At 50.2% G+C, this 20186-nt stretch overlaps 1 protein-coding gene across 4 annotated transcripts in view; it reads left to right on the plus strand.

Moving 5' to 3' along the window:
* LOC133351440 (SH3 and multiple ankyrin repeat domains protein 3-like) overlaps window positions 1-19664 on the plus strand; it is a 631852-nt gene extending 612188 nt beyond the window's left edge. For 3 of the 4 annotated variants that reach the window (XM_061566657.1, XM_061566656.1, XM_061566654.1), the window contains 2 exons: window positions 283-2359; window positions 16774-19664. In XM_061566657.1, the coding sequence (XP_061422641.1) occupies window positions 283-2359; window positions 16774-17428 (2732 nt within the window). In that variant the 3' untranslated portion in view covers window positions 17429-19664. The remainder of the gene's footprint in view (window positions 1-282; window positions 2360-16773) is intronic. The other variant, XM_061566655.1, reaches the window with a different exon arrangement.
* Window positions 19665-20186: the final 522 nt, after the last annotated feature.

Consider the following 20186-nt stretch of genomic DNA (forward strand, 5'->3'; position numbering starts at 1 on the left):
TTGTCGATATTGTGACAATAGCATAATCCACTGCTAGATGAAGGCCTCCCCCGTGCCCTGTTTGTCACGTGGATTTTTTTACTCTCCTTTGTTAGCACTGGTCACTGGCTGTGTGTGTAGGGGTCACCCAGGACCAGTTTGGATATCGCTCACCTCTTGGTGCCAGCGCTAGAAATGAGCTCGCCAGACTCACTGCACGGTATGTGAACCTCGCCGCCGCCACCCCGCCTAAAGGATCTCTCGTTGTCTCACCAACCCCGTCAACTTCGCCCGTTTCCCCAGCAGACACGCAGGAGAACGGCAAGTATGCGGAGCCGCCGATGAAGTTCGCCTACTCCATGCAGGAGCTGAACGACTACCACGAGAACGACCTCGGGGACGTCGTCGACATGGCCGAAATCCCCCCGCCCCCCAGCATGGCCCCTCCGCCCCTCCCCCCGGCCGACTACGGCGACGCCAGCGACGCCAGTGGCGACGACGACGACGACCAGCCGCCGCCACCGCCGCCGTCGTACGCGCCGCCCGCCCCGCCGAGCCCCGTCCTCCCGGCGTTCGGCGCGGCCCACTCCACCTTCAGGCCCAACGGGGAGACGGCGGCGGCGGGCGGCCACCTCGCGCCGTCCAACGGCACCGCCAGGGGCGCCGTCCCGCGGGACCGCGAGCCGGCGAGCCCCGGGGACGGCGAGAAGCCCGACGTCGCGCACGCCAGGGCCCCCAAGAAGCCGCTGCGGCGCAAGGGGACGCTCATCAAGCAGGGCAACGTGGAGAGCAGCCCCGAGAAGGCGGCGGCGCTCGCCTCCGCGGGCCCCGGCGCCTCGGCCCCCGGCGCCATCCCGTCCATCGTCATCAAGGAGCCGTCGACGAGCAGCAGCGGCGACGCGAGCCTCACGAGCAGCGTGGAGTACGAGGGGATGTCCGCGGAAGCGGGCGACGCTGGCGGAGGCGGGAAGGGTGGCGGCGGCGACGCGAAGGGGCCCTTCGCCGCCGCCATCGCCGGCGCGGTGCGCGATCGCGAGCGGCGGCTGGAGGAGAAGCGCAAGTCGATGGCGGCGCCGGTGCCCACGGGACGGGGAGGCGAGGCGGCGGGCGGGGCGGAAGAGCCGCCGTCGCCGCTGCTCACAGTGCCGCCGCCCGCCGGCCCGACGGCCCTGAGCGAGTCCCCCCGCGCCGACATGGCCCCGGGCCGCGAGGCGGCGGGCAGCGTGCACCCTTTGTCCGGCGAGGCGCTGCAGCCGACGTCGCCCATGGCGTTGATTCTGGCGGCGCGGCAGCGGGCGATGAACCGCCAGTCGTCGCGCCGCCCCGGCGATCGCGCGTCGAGGAGCGAGGTCGACGGGAGCGTGACCGGCGACGGCCCTTCCTCTGCCGCCGCGGTCCACGTCGCCAACGGCGAGAGGGAGTCGGGGGACGAGGCCTCGAACCTCAAGCCCCCGAGCGCCATCCCGCCGCTGCCGCCGAATCCGCCGCCGGACGGCGCGTTGGCGGCCGCCGCTGCGGGGGCGGGGGCGGCGACCCCGGGGCACGCGATCCAGAAGGCGCAGAGCGTGGAGGGCGAGGACGACTTCGTGTTCTCGGACCCGCTGCCGCCGCCCCTGCAGTTCTGCAACAGCTTCGAGAGCTCCGACGAGCAGATGGGCGACCAGGTGCTGGAGAAGATCAAGCTGCGGTCGACCAAACCCAACGACCCCGAGCGTAGGAACACGAGGACGGTGAAGCCCGCGGCCTCCATGAGCCCCTACGAGCGCATCCTGGCGAGCATGATGCAGATGCCCATGAGGGGCACGGCCGCGGCAGCCGGCGCCGCGAGCCACTCGGACTCGGTGGACGCGAGCGCGGACTCGGGCCTCGAGGAGATGGACAGCAGGAGCAGCAGCGAGACGACGAGCATCGTCTCGACAGCGTCCAACGTCTCCACCGTCTCCTCCGAGGGCGGGGAGGCTGCTGATGGGCACAAGGAGCACCACCGGCAACAGCAGCACGCGCGCTCACAGATCACCAACAAGCCGGCGAGGTTCACCATGAACAACGTCTCGTCGCCGCCCCCCTTCTCGGGGCCGCCGCAGAGGCAAAACTCGAAGGGCCCGTCGACACCCAGCACGCCCGTGTCGCCAGGCGCGCCGCCACTCCCCGGCGCCAACGGCGCCACGCCAAAGGCCTCGGGCTTCCCGAGGAGGTCCAAGCTGTGGGGGGAGCAGCCGTCGGAAATGGGCAGGAACGGCGGTGTCGTCGGCGGGAGCCTGGACACGGGCAACGCCAAGTCGAACGTCATGAACGAGCTGAACTCCAAGCTGCAGCAGATGAGCGTGCCCACGCGCACCGGCAGCCTCCTGGGGACCAGGTCGTCCGGGCCGGCATCGAGGTAAGGGTTTCACGCAGCTGCTGCTCGAGTGGCACGGGCCCAGGGACTCCCGAAAAGACCGAGCGGACAGCAACAAACAGCGCCGTTAACGCTGTAATGCATACCGAGCAATACGTTTCTTGAATTGAGCAATGTTATAGCAAGTTGGCGAGTAGGGGGCCGAAGAGACCATCTTAATGGAGTTCTAGAGTTTTGACCGGTGTGGTGGTTGAACACTGTGGGGATGAGATGGAACACTGAGTTTGGTAGATCGAGTCCGCAACATTAGTGGGGGGGAATCGATAAGCGACGTGACGACCCAGAGTAAAATCCATGCGGCCACTTGGAGAGCCCGCAAACTCCAAATATACAGGCGTCATCAGGGTCAGGATTGAACCACGACCTGCTGCATACCAGGCGCTGTAACATCTCACCACCTGACAGGACAGCCATCAGTAATATCCGCGCCTGATTGATTGCACCTCGCCGCATTCACAGTTTGCCGAGTCCCTGACCATTCCATTTATGAAGGAGATATCCCCACACACCTTCTCCCGCGTGATGTTCGGGCACTGCGGTGGAGCGGTCCCCACTGTCGTTGTGGAAGAGAGTAACCAGGGGACCATTCCTTTTGTGGATTGTCGCTCTGCGCTCGTTGAAGTGGATTGCCAGCTTGTGGGAAGTCGGCAATGGGTTACGATTGTACGGTGCGGTGTTGTGCGCAAGATCGAGTTGTTTCGGCCGGATTCCCGAAGAAAGCTTCCTGGCGCGCGAAGCTGAAACGTCGGCCCGGTGTGCCGAGCACCGTACAGTACACGTACGATCTCAAACACATCGGAGAGCCAGGCAGCACAACCGCGAAAAAGTAATATTCGTCATTCTTTGGCGAATAATGCATAATTTACACCACTAGTTCAGAATAACTCGTAAAGATCATTTGAGTGGGGAGTTACTTTCAATTTTGTGCTGGATAAACGAACTTACTACATATCACCAGTAAAATATATACATTTATACTGTGGATGAACTCGTCCCTTCCACAGGAATGTGGAATATCCACCACTACCTTCGCATTAGCCAGTGCTCATTTGCGTATCGTGATGCTTCTCGAGCAGTAGGTTTTACGACATGCATGCGCCACTGTTTTCTCATTCGTCTCGGAAGTCGTCTTTCTCAAGGCAAGCCGCCTTCTGAATCTCCGCCGCGTGTAGACAACGTTGTCAAAGCGGCGGTGAAATCGTTGCCATTTTTTGCTCCACCGCAAAAAAAAGTAACGGTGCAATTCCCACCACCGTCACTTCGTGAATTGGCGAAGAGGGCCGACTGACGAAGTTGACATTTTTTGCGCCACCGCAAAAGATGGCAACGCGTGCGTCATCTCACTTATTACGGGCGCCGCCCTTGCTGATAATATTCGATGGAACGGGCAATCTTTGAGTTGACCGTAAGCAACGGCGGAACGACGCGAGGCATCACACACAACTGTAACGGCGTGGCCCGCACAATCTCAACTAACTGGACCCTTCCCACATATTTAATGTGACAACGCTTATACCTTTCGCTGGACCCGTGGCTTTTTCCTGTGACAGTACAACGTTCTGTTTAAAAAAAAAAACATTCAAATAATATATTCACATGGCACGTGATCTAATCGGGATGTGATTTAAACTCATCTAATCGTACAAGCAAACGATTGCAGGGCTGCAGCTTTAGCTCATTTGACTGTTATTAAACTAAAACTTACACAATATTTATTTGACCAGGTAAGGCCCAGTGGTCAGTTGCCTCACCACTGGGCCAATTGCAAGCGGTAAGACTCAGTTTGCAATGGGCTCGGTGGTGAGGGAACTCACTGCTGGACTGATCCGGCCACTCACGGGTGAGATGGTGCCGTAAACTCTCCGTGCAGCTCGGATGCACGTTAGACGTTTCGGTCACTTTTCAATGAGGCAGTCAAAAAAAAAACACAAACACGATAGGTGTCTCTGCAATGGCATAGTTGTTCTTAGACATCGGCAGTAGATATGCTCATGTATCCTCTGACAGCTTCCTACTGTCAGAACGTGATGCTTTCCCTCGGGCATTGTAACAGTCGTGGGAGGTTGGCGGGTTGCTCGCAGCGGGTCGGTTTGCGCAGGGGTAACGGTGCAATTCCCACCACCATCGCTTCGTAAATTGGCGAAGAGGGCGACTGGCGAAGTTGACATTAATGATGAGGACGTGACACCATTGTCAAGCGTGCTGCCTGTAAAAGAATTACCCACTGCACATTTACATAAATGTGAATATATATTTTTGAGACAATTCACATCCCACTGATTATCTCTTTTATGGATGACTATTATTTATTTTATGAATGAATTAAAAAAGAGAGATGATATTGTCATCCTCTCAGCCGACAAGGGAAATGCCACTGTCATCATGGATAAAACCACATACAACAACAAAATCCAGGACCTTCTCAATGATGGCTGCTATACCAAAATTAACAGAGACCCTACCAATAGCTTGGCTACTAAAATCCACATGCATACACACACACATGCAGGCACACACTCAATTCATAGCCACGATAGCTGCAATAAGGTAAAAAATTCACTTAATGGTATGCATTGTACATGCAGCCAAACAATTGGCTGTTGCATTAGATGCAATGGTGCTGGGGTGTATTGTTGGGCATATTTTAAATGAATAAATTAAGCCTTTTGGTAGCTATAACCAACAATTCCACTGGACCTGGCTTTAACAACCAGGTGAGACCACATTAAAACGCTTGCTTCTTTTGAAAACGAAACGTGGGGGTTTAAACAATGTGGAGAGAGAAAAACCCGCTGCCAAACACCCCGACCGGAGAGGACCCTCTTGGTGACGTCCTTGCTCATAGGTGTGCAGCGTAGAGAAGCGCAGGTGTTGTGGTGGCACGCAGAGGTCAGGCCCAAGGGTAAGTGCTGAAGCCTGATGATGAGATGTTGTGAAAGCCAGCCTTGGAGGATCCGGTGTTAGCTAACAACAGTTGCGGGATCTGGCATGAGGAAGGAAGCGATGGACAGGTGTGATGACGTCAACGGTAGCAATGCACACATTCGTGAAAAGGCTAAGACAGTCGCGACTCGGGGGCTCTGCGGAGTCCAGGCTCCGACGTTCCTCGTAGGCCCGACGAAACGGATGAGAGCAGCCTTCAGCCGCCTCTGAAAACATGCTGGTGGATTTGATGATGATGCTGCTCCTGCTGTAGCTGACGCTGCGTATGTTGTAGTGGGATGCAATTGACATTGAATGCGATGACCTCTTCGCTGTCAGTTATGTCAGCTGCTAAAATCTTACTTAGCCAAGAGAGAGGGCATTATGGTATTCCTCTCTCAATAGTTATGTAACATTTCGCGAGGGACTTGCTGACTTGCAGCTTCAACTCGAGCATTAAATACCACCGATGGGGCCATTTGCGGTAACTGGTTTTGGATGTGAATCCTGCTGGGACGTGTTTTTATTTGCACTGTGGCTTAGCTGTAAAACTGAAAACCACGCAGCAAGGGCAGCTGCTGGATGCTTTACAAACAACACATGAGCCCAAGACACGCGTTGTTAGGCCAATCTTGACCCGATGGCACTTCTGTGAAAAACACAAACCTCATACAGAATGCTTCTTTTTTTACATTTAATAACACTGAGTTAAACAAGATACGCAGTTGCCTTCATACGGGAGTTTATTGCAGGGTAAAGGCATTCAAAGCCCCGCGTCATTGCCCAGCATAAGCATGAAAGTATTGAGAGGTCACAGAGAAATGTGCGGCAGTAGGTAACGTGTCGGCACATCATTTGCAGCGATGGGGTGCAGTGTGGGTATTTACTCTCTTTTACTCCATCCACATCCCATCTCACCAAATGGGTGAAACCCTAACAAACCATAACCATTCACTTGACTGGAAAAAAGTGTGCAAACTTGGTGGTGGTGGTCGTGGAAATTCACCCTCTCCTGAGTGTGTTACAGTATTTCATTAAGATAGCAGATTGTAAACTAACACTGACAATGGCTCACGCCTTTTGGGTTGTTGCCAGGAGCTGTGTCTTTGTTGTGTCAAACGTTTCCCCACTTTTCAAGAGCGTTTGTACTGGTGTCATGCAGATGCTATGTACAATAATTACATGTTCATATTCATTTCCAACCAGCTGGCTTGACTCGATGAAAATTCGAACAGTGTTTGATAAAAATATTTCACATTGATGTATCATGCATTTAATATTCTGAGCTTGTGAGAAATTTGGCCGGGTGTCTCACTGGTTAGGGTTGCCACGGTGGCGAGATGTTATCTCCCTCACCTGGTGTGCAGGAGTCTGCGGGTTCGATCCTGACCCTGACGGTGCCTGTGTAGTGACGTGGAATTGGGTCACTGGCGCATAGCGCTGGTTGTCGACACAGAAGGGGATCGGAGGTGTAGTAGCCCTGTCTGCCAGCAGGACGTGATGAGCCGGAGAGAGGGACGTGAGGCAAGGGGGACAGAGGGGGTACGTGTGGTAAAGCCCGGAACCTTCTGGTGGGTTCTAGAGGGGGGGCGTGTGTCGAAGGCGGAGCGAGGCCACGCTGGGTGTATCAAGGAAAGACCCCGAGCGAGAGTTCGGGGTTTTTGTTTGGAGTGGAACCGTCGTGCTGCTGGAGGCCTCGTCACCATCTTCACCATCTTCACCTCGTTGGTGTTGTTGGCCAGGCAGCCTGTTCGCTGTCCTGACCCTAGCATAGTTACCTCTTGTCCCTGTGAAGGCCATAATCAATATAGTGCCTCCTACTGTTAGTGTCTCCGAGTTATACACTACACCTGTGCATTTGGAGATTGCATGATTTTTCCGTGATCATGTGGATTTCTTTCCTGGTCCTTCAGTTTTTCTCTCCACATTTTTCCCTCCACATTTTTCTCTCCACATTTTTCTCCAACATGTGTTTAGAGTATTTGGCTGCTATAAATTTTCACATAATGAGCCACTTCGTTGAGCTATAATTTGTGGCCAGGTCGCTTCTTAAAAATAGCGATATAGCTCAGTGGGCTTTACCTGGAAAAATAACAAAGCGTTTGGTTTTAGATTCATAAGAATACTTGAGTCAAATATTTGTCTGAAGTCGAACCAACCCATTATTCTTTTGAAGTTAATAAAATAGGTACCACTCTGGCAAGTCAACACTCGATGTCCTAGATGCGTCAGAACACTGGGCCAAGCATGGCTGTGTTCCTGGGTTCAAATCTGGGCATCCACCCATTAAAAGTAGATGTCCTCAAGAGAAACTGTCTCCGACCTTGGAAACATATTGGGAGCCACGTTGGTGAGATGTTAACTACCTTGCCTGGTATACAGGAGGTCGTGGGTTCGATCCCAACTCTCACGCCTGTATACTTGGAGTTTTCATGTTCTCCCCGTGATCGCGTGGATTTTTCACTGGGTCTTCTGGTTATTCCTTCCAAATTTCAAAATGTGCGTTTCGAGTATTTGGCTGCTATAAATTTCCACATGATGATAAGCCACTTCATTGAGCTATCATTTGTGGTCAGGTCGCTTCTTAAAAATAGCTACGTAGCTCAGTGGGCCCTACCTGGTAAAAAGACTCTTGAAGATTTTGAAACTGAACCCATGGAGATCAATGGAGGTGATGAGACTGCTCCACGCTCTGTGAGCAGGGAGATGCTCTGACTTCGCAGCTTGTGGGCATTAACACATTCCTGCTTGGGTTGCTTGGTCAATGGCCAGGGTCAACGGCGGCGTGGTGTATTCCGCAAATATGGCCGACTGAGGGCGGGCACAAGCCGGCGTGAGTAGGTTAAACGTTTAAGGGCACCACGGGGTGACCAGCCCCTCCCCACACTGCCCCACCCAGCCCCACCCCACCCAGCCCCACCCCTCCCCACCCTCCCCACCCAACCCCTCCCCACCCTCCCTTCTCCACCCAGCCCCACCCCTCTCATTTTTGGATGCAAGACGGACGGACAGAATAATCCCCTGTGGGCTGGTGTAACCAGGAGGTTCCTACCAGTATTATTGTTTGTACAGTATAATTTACATTTCCATCACAGACACGAACGTCAATTATATTGCCACCCCCCCCCCCCCCCCCCACATTGTCATGCTTTTGTTGCGTAATCAGAAGCGTGCAGTCCAATCGGCGGTGACTGGAAGCGGACGGCGCATGAAATTGTTTAGCGTCACTTTTGCCACACAACCTGTTCCCAAACAAGTTTTGTCTCTCTGTTGAACCACCGTTCCTAATCCGTCCGCACAAATGTTCTGACAACCCCCCCCCTCCCCAAAATCAATCGTCTGAAACCAAAGCCATAGAAACAACAGAACCGAATTCCGCACTCCACGCACACAGGCGGCACCACTAGCCACAGTTTACTTGGGCCACCTCAATAATGTGGAAGTCTTCATCCCAGTTGCATGGAGAGATCTCTTGGCCAACTCTGGTCACTAAAGAACGTGCGGCTTTAAAAGCCAGCTTCTAACCTCTCTCTGCTCAGGAGCCACGGACAACTGCCAGTCACTGGCTGGCCTGCTGGACGCTGTCTCAGTCTCTTTCTTTTGTCTGGCATGGTGGGGGGGGGGGGGCAACTATATGTGTCGAAGTTGAATGTTAAGGTCATTCAACAAATCCAAGGAGGCGATAGACGCTGTGTGGTTTGAAATATATTTTTTTCTCATATTAAAGCTTATTTTTGGGTTAGGTTACATAAACATCAGCCGATTTGGCAGAATCCTGGCAAATTTGCCTGATGAAGCTGGTTGTAATGACCTGCGAAAATGTGCCTGAAGAAGCTGGTTATAAGGACGAGTGTAACGTCGTACTCAGAATGTAAATGTTGTGGGTTTACTCTCCAAAACACACGGTGTGTTGAAGTAGTAACCAGTTGGCACGTTTTGTTAAGGTGACAAACCTTCCGGAATTGACTGTGTCGGATGCTGGTGGTAGGGTTAACGACACATTTATATTTACGCGATCTAACTCCCCAAAAAAAGCGTTATTATGGATAATATTGGTTCGCGAAAGCCACCTACATGTTAAGATGTGTGGATTGCAAGCAATGCCGCAAGCGTGTGCATGGATTCGCGCACCCGTCGGCGATGTGGAGGACACTACGACCCCCTATTGCCGGCAAAGTGCAATAGCAGCAGCGGTTGTTCAAGCCTGAGATCTGACGGATTTTTCTGGTCTTGCAACGTTAGCTTCAATGTGATTCATCATTGTTTTTTTTGGGGGGGGGGAGGGGGGGTTAGACTACATAATGATCTGGCAAAAGCTGCGTCGCTAAGAACCCTGCAGCACCTGACACAGCCAAACAAATTAAATTGTCACGTGGTGTACGAGCGTTTGATGCGCCAATAATTATCACTTCAGCTCGACGATATGTAAACCTAGAGTTATACATTTGATTTATTTTTAATTAAACAGCTTTTATTCCGGGCTCTGAACCGCCCCCTACTTTCACCCCCTTCCATATGCATAATCTTCATGCGCACAAAAGCAAATATGGTGGTGTTCACCTATAATCCAGAAACATTTAGGTGGGGTTAGTGGATCATGTGAACATCATGTGCTGGAGACACCCCACCTGCAAGGCAACTGGGTGCCTCCGGGAGGCAGTACAGCAACATAGGTCAACATCTCCTTGGATCTGTGGGATCTCTTCCAGGCACCTCGGTGCCCCTCTGTGGTGAGATGTTAACTACCTCACCTGGTATACAGGAGGTCATGAGTTCAATCCAGACCCTGGCGCCTGTATATTTGGAGTTTGCATGTCTTTCTCTCTCCCCGTTGTCATGTGGATTTTTCTCCGGGTCCTCCTGTTTTTTCCTTCACATTTAAAATCAACGTGTGTTCAGAGTATTTGATCTGCTATACATTTTCATGTAATGAGCTACTTCGTTGAGATATCGTTTGTGGCCAGGTTGCATCTGAAAAAGAGCTATATAGCTCAGTGGGCCTTACCTGGTAAAATAAAAGTAGTTTAGTTTAAAAGTACTCTGGACGAACAACTGCCGCTTAGCGAAAGAGTCGTGAGACTGAGTGAGGATTTTTTTTCTGGCTAGATAAAGGGACTCATAAATAGTTTCGTGTCATCCAACAGGGTCGCTTCTCAGCGTGACGTGACATTCGTCTGTTTGCGGGGAGGGGGGGGGCTTTATAGAGAAATTACGAGTGCAGTAACCCGAGCGTGATGCATTTGGTCACGATAACGTCTACAAAGTAATACCTGTGTGTATAATAATAAGAGCAACCTATCATTATTAGTCTATTCACAGCAGTTACGTTTTTAATGTAAAAAAAAATCTGCCTTGCTTGGCTTGCGCTGCGGAAAGTGTGACGGCGGCAGTTGGCTGCCCAGCGGCGATCCTCGTGCCCTGGGTTGGGCCGTGCGTTCGTTACGTTCTCTTTTGAAAGTCTGATGTCATTTTTAAACAGCAGCAGCAGCAGCAGTAGCAGCGGAAGAGGCAATACATAAATGAATAAAAACCGACGCAGCCAAGCCGGGGCAGCAGCAAAGCGCAGTCTGCATTTTTGCCCCTTTCCTGGCCCCCTTGCCCACCACCGGCACCTCCTGCGGGCACCACCGCCGATACTGCTGCCAGTGGGACGGGGTGGAAGCGCCGCGTCCTGTCGATTCCGAGAGAGAACGCCATTGTTAGACTGGCCGAAGACAAAACAATTCAAACTTAAACTGTTTTATTTTACCAGGTAAGGCCCACTGAGCTATGTTGTTATTTTTCAGAGGCGACATGGTTATCACAAATGATAGCTCAACGAAGTGGCTTATCACGTGGACATTTATTGCAGCCAAATTCTCTGAACCCATGTTCATTCTAAATGTGGAGGGACAAACCGGAGGACCCGGAGAAAAATCCAAACGACCGCGCGGAGAGAGAGCCACGTACACTCCAAATATACATGCGTCAGGGTTGGGATCGAACCCACGACCTCCTGTATACCAGACGAGGTAGTTAACATCTCACCCCTGTGAATTGTGAGCGGCTGTGATTTGCGGCCTCGTGGGTGCGTTGTGGTTCGGCTATGCGAAGACGCGAGTGTCCACATACGCACGCATTCACTTGTAAAACAGGTCACATTCTTGTCGAATTCTTACTCACACCACTGCTGATGGAAGGGCGTCCGCTGTCATGGTTTCTACAGAGCCCTTGTAGATGGTGTTTGACCTACTCCTGTAGATGGTGTTTGACCTACTCCTGTAGATGGTGTGTGACCTACTCCTGTAGATGGTGTGTGACCTCCTCCTGTAGATGGTGTTTGACCTACTTCTGTAGATGGTGTTTGACCTACTCCTGTAGATGGTGTTTGACCTACTCCTGTAGATGGTGAGTGAACTACTCCTGTAGATGGTGAGTGAACTACTCCTGTAGATGGTGTGTGACCTACTCCTGTAGATGGTGAGTGACCTACTCCTGTAGATGGTGAGTGACCTACTCCTGTAGATGGTGTTTGACCTACTCCTGTAGATGGTGTTTGACCTACTCCTGTAGATGGTGTGTGACCTACTCCTGTAGATGGTGAGTGACCTACTCCTGTAGATGGTGTTTGACCTACTCCTGTAGATGGTGAGTGACCTACTCCTGTAGATGGTGTTTGACCTACTCCTGTAGATGGTGTTTGACCTACTCCTGTAGATGGTGAGTGACCTACTCCTGTAGATGGTGAGTGACCTACTCCTGTAGATGGTGTGTGACCTACTCCTGTAGATGGTGTTTGACCTACTCCTGTAGATGGTGTTTGACCTACTTCTGTAGATTATGTTTGACCTACTCCTGTAGATGGTGTTTGACCTACTCATGTAGATGGTGAGTGACCTACTCCTGTAAATGTTGTTTGACCTACTCCTGTAGATGGTGTTTGACCTACTACTGTAGATGGTGTTTGACCTCCTCCTGTAGATGGTGTTTGACCTACTCCTGTAGATGGTGAGTGACCTACTCCTGTAGATGGTGTTTGACCTACTCCTGTAGATGGTGTGTGACCTACTCCTGTAGATGGTGTTTGACCTACTCCTGTAGATGGTGTGTGACCTACTCCTGTAGATGGTGAGTGATCTACTCCTGTAGATGGTGTGTGACCTACTCCTGTAGATGGTGTTTGACCTACTCCTGTAGATGGTGAGTGACCTACTCCTGTAGATGGTGAGTGACCTACTCCTGTAAATGTTGTTTGACCTACTCCTGTAGATGGTGTTTGACCTACTCCTGTAGATGGTGTTTGACCTCCTCCTGTAGATGGTGTTTGACCTACTCCTGTAGATGGTGAGTGACCTACTCCTGTAGATGGTGTTTGACCTACTCCTGTAGATGGTGTGTGACCTACTCCTGTAGATGGTGTTTGACCTACTCCTGTAGATGGTGTTTGACCTACTCTGTAGATGGTGAGTGACCTACTCCTGTAGATGGTGTTTGACCTACTCTGTAGATGGTGAGTGACCTACTCCTGTAGATGGTGAGTGACCTACTCCTGTAGATTGTGTTTGACCTACTCCTGTAGATGGTGTGTGACCTCCTCCTGTAGATGGTGTTTGACCTACTTCTGTAGATGGTGTTTGACCTACTCCTGTAGATGGTGTTTGACCTACTCCTGTAGATGGTGAGTGAACTACTCCTGTAGATGGTGAGTGAACTACTCCTGTAGATGGTGTGTGACCTACTCCTGTAGATGGTGAGTGACCTACTCCTGTAGATGGTGAGTGACCTACTCCTGTAGATGGTGTTTGACCTACTCCTGTAGATGGTGTTTGACCTACTCCTGTAGATGGTGTGTGACCTACTCCTGTAGATGGTGAGTGACCTACTCCTGTAGATGGTGTTTGACCTACTCCTGTAGATGGTGAGTGACCTACTCCTGTAGATGGTGTTTGACCTACTCCTGTAGATGGTGTTTGACCTACTCCTGTAGATGGTGAGTGACCTACTCCTGTAGATGGTGAGTGACCTACTCCTGTAGATGGTGTGTGACCTACTCCTGTAGATGGTGTTTGACCTACTCCTGTAGATGGTGTTTGACCTACTTCTGTAGATTATGTTTGACCTACTCCTGTAGATGGTGTTTGACCTACTCATGTAGATGGTGAGTGACCTACTCCTGTAAATGTTGTTTGACCTACTCCTGTAGATGGTGTTTGACCTACTACTGTAGATGGTGTTTGACCTCCTCCTGTAGATGGTGTTTGACCTACTCCTGTAGATGGTGAGTGACCTACTCCTGTAGATGGTGTTTGACCTACTCCTGTAGATGGTGTGTGACCTACTCCTGTAGATGGTGTTTGACCTACTCCTGTAGATGGTGTGTGACCTACTCCTGTAGATGGTGAGTGACCTACTCCTGTAGATGGTGAGTGACCTACTCCTGTAGATGGTGAGTGACCTACTCCTGTAGATGGTGTGTGACCTACTCCTGTAGATGGTGTTTGACCTACTCCTGTAGATGGTGAGTGACCTACTCCTGTAGATGGTGAGTGACCTACTCCTGTAAATGTTGTTTGACCTACTCCTGTAGATGGTGTTTGACCTACTCCTGTAGATGGTGTTTGACCTCCTCCTGTAGATGGTGTTTGACCTACTCCTGTAGATGGTGAGTGACCTACTCCTGTAGATGGTGTTTTACCTACTCCTGTAGATGGTGTGTGACCTACTCCTGTAGATGGTGTTTGACCTACTCCTGTAGATGGTGTTTGACCTACTCTGTAGATGGTGAGTGACCTACTCCTGTAGATGGTGAGTGACCTACTCCTGTAGATGGTGTTTGACCTACTCTGTAGATGGTGAGTGACCTACTCCTGTAGATGGTGAGTGACCTACTCCTGTAGATTGTGTTTGACCTACTCCTGTAGATGGTGAGTGACCTACTCCTGTAGATGGTGTTTGACCTACTCCTGTAGATGGTGTTTGACCTACTCCTGTAGATGGTGTTTGACCTACTCCTGTAGATGGTGAGTGACCTACTCCTGTAGATGGTGTGTGACCTACTCCTGTAGATGGTGTGTGACCTACTCCTGTAGATGGTGTGTGACCTACTCCTGTAGATGGTGTTTGACCTACTCCTGTAGATGGTGTTTGACCTACTCCTGTAGATGGTGAGTGACCTACTCCTGTAGATGGTGTTTGACCTACTCCTGTAGATGGTGAGTGACCTACTCCTGTAGATGGTGAGTGACCTACTCCTTTAGATGGTGTTTGACCTACTCCTGTAGATGGTGAGTGACCTACTCCTGTAGATGGTGTGTGACCTACTCCTGTAGATGGTGCTTGACCTACTCCTGTAGATGGTGAGTGACCTACTCCTGTAGATGGTGGGTGACCTACTCCTGTAGATGGTGTGTGACCTACTCCTGTAGATGGTGTTTGACTTACTCCTGTAGATGGTGAGTGACCTATTCCTGTAGATGGTGTTTGACCTACTCCTGTAGATGGTGAGTGACCTACTCCTGTAGATGGTGTGTGACCTACTCCTGTAGATGGTGTGTGACCTACTCCTGTAGATGGTGTGTGACCTACTCCTGTAGATGGTGTGTGACCTACTCTTGTAGATGGTGAGTGACCTACTCCTGTAGATGGTGAGTGACCTACTCCTGTAGATGGTGTGTGACCTACTCCTGTAGATGGAGTTTGACCTACTCCTGTAGATGGTGAGTGACATACTCCTGTAGATGGTGTTTGACCTACTCCTGTAGATGGTGAGTGACCTACTCCTGTAGATGGTGTGTGACCTCCTCCTGTAGATGGTGTTTGACCTACTCCTGTAGATGGTGAGTGACATACTCCTGTAGATGGTGTTTGACCTTCTCCTGTAGATGGTGTTTGACCTACTCCTGTAGATGGTGAGTGACCTACTCCTGTAGATGGTGTGTGACCTACTCCTGTAGATGGTGCTTGACCTACTCCTGTAGATGGTGAGTGACCTACTCCTGTAGATGGTGGGTGACCTACTCCTGTAGATGGTGTGTGACCTACTCCTGTAGATGGTGTTTGACTTACTCCTGTAGATGGTGAGTGACCTATTCCTGTAGATGGTGTTTGACCTACTCCTGTAGATGGTGAGTGACCTACTCCTGTAGATGGTGTGTGACCTACTCCTGTAGATGGTGTGTGACCTACTCCTGTAGATGGTGTGTGACCTACTCCTGTAGATGGTGTGTGACCTACTCTTGTAGATGGTGAGTGACCTACTCCTGTAGATGGTGAGTGACCTACTCCTGTAGATGGTGTGTGACCTACTCCTGTAGATGGAGTTTGACCTACTCCTGTAGATGGTGAGTGACATACTCCTGTAGATGGTGTTTGACCTACTCCTGTAGATGGTGAGTGACCTACTCCTGTAGATGGTGTGTGACCTCCTCCTGTAGATGGTGTTTGACCTACTCCTGTAGATGGTGAGTGACATACTCCTGTAGATGGTGTTTGACCTACTCCTGTAGATGGTGTTTGACCTACTCCTGTAGATGGTGAGTGACTTACTCCTGTAGATGGTGTGTGACCTCCTCCTGTAGATGGTGTTTGACCTACTCCTGTAGATGGTGTTTGACCTACTCCTGTAGATGGTGTTTGACCTACTCTTGTAGATGGTGTTTGACCTACTGGTATGGACCAATCAGTTTCAAAGACAATGCATATATTATCAGAGTGTTTTTTGTTTGCATTTTGACCACAAGTATTGTGGTTAATGCATACATGATTCCTTGTAAAAGGTTTCAGTTTGGTGTTTTAACAACTTAACACCTGTTTTGTTGCCAGACAAAAGGGGAAAAACCTATTCCCAACATTAACATTTTAACATAAAAGTAAATTGCTGTCGTGGGGTAATGGCTACCATACTGGACCCACAATCCAGAGGCATCCGGTTGGTGTCTCCCGGCGTGGCAGTTGAAGCAATGGTGCAAGTTTATGATATCCCTCACTACCCCTCCCCCTTGCCCCCACTCCTCCGTCCACCCAAGCAGTAGGAATGGGTACACCACGTTTAGTTGACTGGCAGGTTGTGTTGCAGTGGGATAAAGTGTGGGGTACAGCGCACATTTTCCCAGACGCAGGGCTATGCATGGAAGAGCAACCCAAATACCCTCCAGTGTGGTTCTCCTGCACTCCCTCTCGTGGAAACTTTTTTTTCCGTCAGCAGTGGCATGTGCGAGTATTTGCAGGGCTGCACCTTTACCCATACAAGTAAAGTCGTTCAATACTAGAACCTTTACAGGGTGGTGCTTAGTTCAGTTGGCCTAGAGTCCCTGTTGAAGATTTCATAGGCCGATGCTGAGGGCAATTCCACCACAGGACAATGTAAAAAGTGAATTTCTGCCGCCATATAAACTCTACTGCACTTATCTTCATCGTCGCTATTGGGAGGCAGCGTCGCACGCTCTAGAATGTGATTATTAATACAAGCAATCGCTTTTTTCGCTTTGTCTCCAAAGGCCGGCTGGTCCCTTCGGAGCGACGTTCACCGTGCGCCCGAAAACGAGCCAGCCCATCATGAAGCTGCCGGGCGCCGCGGGCACGACAACACCGACAGCAGACGACCCCGAGGCCTCGTCCACCGTCGCGAGGACCCCGAATTCGCCGTCGCCAAACCCCCCGTCACGGCCGGACGTCGCCACTCCAACAACGCCGCCGGGTGCTGTCGCCAACTCGAACCTCAGTCTGGCTCCCAGCCAAAAACCGGGACCCAGCCCCCCGCAAACGCTGGCCCTGAACGCAAAGGCTGCGCCACACCCTAACCCGAACCACGGCGGCCACGTGGTCAGCTCCAACGAGGTCCCGGCGGCGGTGGCGGCGGCGAATTCGAGCCTCAACTCGAATCCAGTGGCGAGCAAGGCCCAGGGCGCGGGCGCCGCCGACGGCGGCAAGCCATTTTCACAGAAGCCGATCGGCCTGTGGAGCAAATACGACGTGGCGGACTGGCTCGACAGCCTGAACCTCAGCGAGCACAAGGAGCGCTTTCTGGACAACGAGATCGAGGGCACGCACCTCCCCAACCTGGAGAAGGAGGACTTTGTGGAGCTGGGCGTGACGCGCGTCGGCCACCGCATGAACATCGAGCGAGCCCTGAGGCAGCTGCTGAGCAGATAATGACTTCCAGACGTCACATTTTTTTCCGTGTTTTTCTCGCTCACTTTCTCTCTCTCTCCTCCTCTCTCTCTCTCTTGTCTCCCACTCGCACAGAAAATGTGGGCACTACCAATATCACCGCATACAGAAATACAAGAAAAATGTGTCGGAAAAAAAATACAATACCAGGACGCAAAATATATATATATTTACAGCTGCAGCAACGGCAATGCAAAAAAAAGTGTTTCTCTTGCTTTTTATTTGAATTTGTTTATAAAAAAAACGGTACTCGGTTACACGTTACGAACAAGACCTACTTTTCTGCGTATAGAAATTTTGGAGGGAATGGAATGAAAGGCCTTAGCGAGGATGCCAGGTTATTTTTTAACATCCCGTATTCGGCCCTCGTCGCGTACCGAGTAACGGAACCCCCCCCCTCCCCCTGGGGGGGTCTCGTTCAAATGGACCTTTTTAGCACTACTTTGTATTGCATCAGAAGAAATGACCGTGTGGGGGGGGAAGTTTTATCGGTTTGTTCGCAGAGGTCGTCGAGCGTCGATGTGAAAAGGTTCATGGTATCCACTGCGCGACACGTCACACAGCCCCTTGCCCCCCCCCCACTCCCGATGAGAAAGACTACTCCACGAGTTCACTTTACCGTGCTTTCCTCTTCGATCTAAATTCTGGAAAGGTCAACGCATGGGCACAAAATGCAATACACGGTTGGAGGTTCGTCGAAGCGCCCCTTTGGATATTCTTTTTTGACCATTAAAATGAAAGTGTTGATGCTTACACTGGACAAAGCAATGTAAAGATCGTAATGTGTAAATGTTTTTGAAAATAATATGGTAGTTTCCTTTTAATCACTGGATCTTTGCTTCATGATTGACAGCTGCAATGTTTCTTTTGTTCGTTTTGGCAGTGGATTTGGGGGGGGAGGGGGGATTATTTAGCCAGTGGTAAGACGGGACCCCCTTAGGAAATAATGGAACGTCCCACATTTCCATGCTTGCGCATGTGTTTGCTCCTTAAATATAAAGAGTTTAAGTAACAACTACTACCCCAAGTTAAGGCGTAATAGGTTTTTTTGGAGTGATCCACATTGTAATGAGTCAGTGTATCTCTTAAATTTTTGGTGAATCGGTATAAATCTCAACTGAGTTGATCGATTCAGTTTTTGTTCTGTATTAATTTACAGATGTCAATTTGTAAATGGTGTAAACGCACTGTTTCATAATCCGATGGGGGTCTCCTATTATCCCCCTTTTTGTTTAGCAAATATATATTTAAATAAAACAAATATTCGTACTTTTTTTTTGCTTGCTGAGAAGAATTAAAATATTCTATGAAAGAAAGAACTAGTTTATGTAATTTGCGTGATGGCACTGCAAAGTATAAATTAAGTGGGTGGTTTTTTTATGGTTTTGTGGAATGATCGAGGTATATTGAGCTGTTCTCTTGAATGTGGGATCGCTTAGGAGGAGTAAAGGGGTTATGAGTTCCCGGACTTTTAAAACCATAACCCAGGGGTGTCATTAGGGTTTCTGATGCATATAAAGTTGCCAAATATTGTACAGTTTGCAAATACACTACGACACGTGACAGTGTTGTTTTTCATATGAACTTTGTATATTTACAGGGTTATTATACTTGGGTAGTCTATATCTTAAAACAAATAAAAGTACATTTAGAAAGGTGAAGAATGTACCGAGATCATATATTATTCCGCATAGAGTTAATAATCTCAACATCATAAGTGTATTGATTAGCCCAACACCATGAGCGTGAACATTAGTGGAGTGAAGCTTGCTACATCTTATTCAACAGCAAATACATTCATGATAATCAAACTTTTAAAACAAAATAACAAAATAACAAAAAAACCTTACCCTTGATAAAAACCGAGTTTTTTGTGGGGGGGGGGGACGTTTTTGCCATCATAACCAAAATAAATTTTAGCGCTTCTTGAAATCTTAACGAGAGCACGATTTGCAAAATGCTTTGCCATTGTTAAACGCGACGTTTTAACGGACGGTCGAATCTCTCGGCCCGCTGCACGTATAATCCTCTTCGCCCGCTCGGTCACGAACATTAACAGAGTCGCGTGGGGCCCTCACGACTTGCTGTCACACGGAAGAGGTTTTTGCGTTCCTTTGCGCGCTCTGGAAATCCCGTCGCTTTTGTTTCTTGGGCGCGAAATATAATTGCGTCCAAGTGACGACATGACATATATAAATAAATATATCGTTTAAACATAGTTTATATTGAAACTACTTTTCGGTGTTTAAAGAAAGCGAGGGTGTATTTTGAGACTCATTTTAGATTTCTTTGTCTTTATGTTTCACGACGCGCAAGCAATGTCACGTGTGTTTTGGTCTTCCTGCTTGACGCGTAGCAATGTTTGTGTTGCGGATATTACTTTGCCTTCCATTCGTCACCTCGTTTGCTTTCTCTGCCAAGGGGCAACTTGCATTCGACAGCTGGATTCGTCAAGTGTGTAAGTAAACACTTGTACAGCATTAGCATTCTCCGTTCAAAGTTTCTCCCGCGCTCGAGCAAACAAGCATCGAGAGTGGTGCTCGCCTCCCACCGATGGCCCTGAGCCGGTCATGAACATTCCACGTCCCTGTGGAGTGAGCCAGTCTCATCACAGAATGACCACGATTATACATTTAATTTAACGTTCTTATAAAGCCCAGCTCCTGGCGTCAACTGCAGAGTGAAGCGTGATTTCATGAAGATCGCTGCTGACAGCAGACATCATGTGACCTGGCTGGTG

The sequence above is a fragment of the Lethenteron reissneri genome, chromosome 37 (genome assembly GCF_015708825.2).
Source record: "Lethenteron reissneri isolate LAM-NWPU_2019-01 chromosome 37, ASM1570882v1, whole genome shotgun sequence".
In the NCBI taxonomy this organism is placed as follows: Eukaryota; Metazoa; Chordata; class Hyperoartia; order Petromyzontiformes; family Petromyzontidae; genus Lethenteron; species Lethenteron reissneri.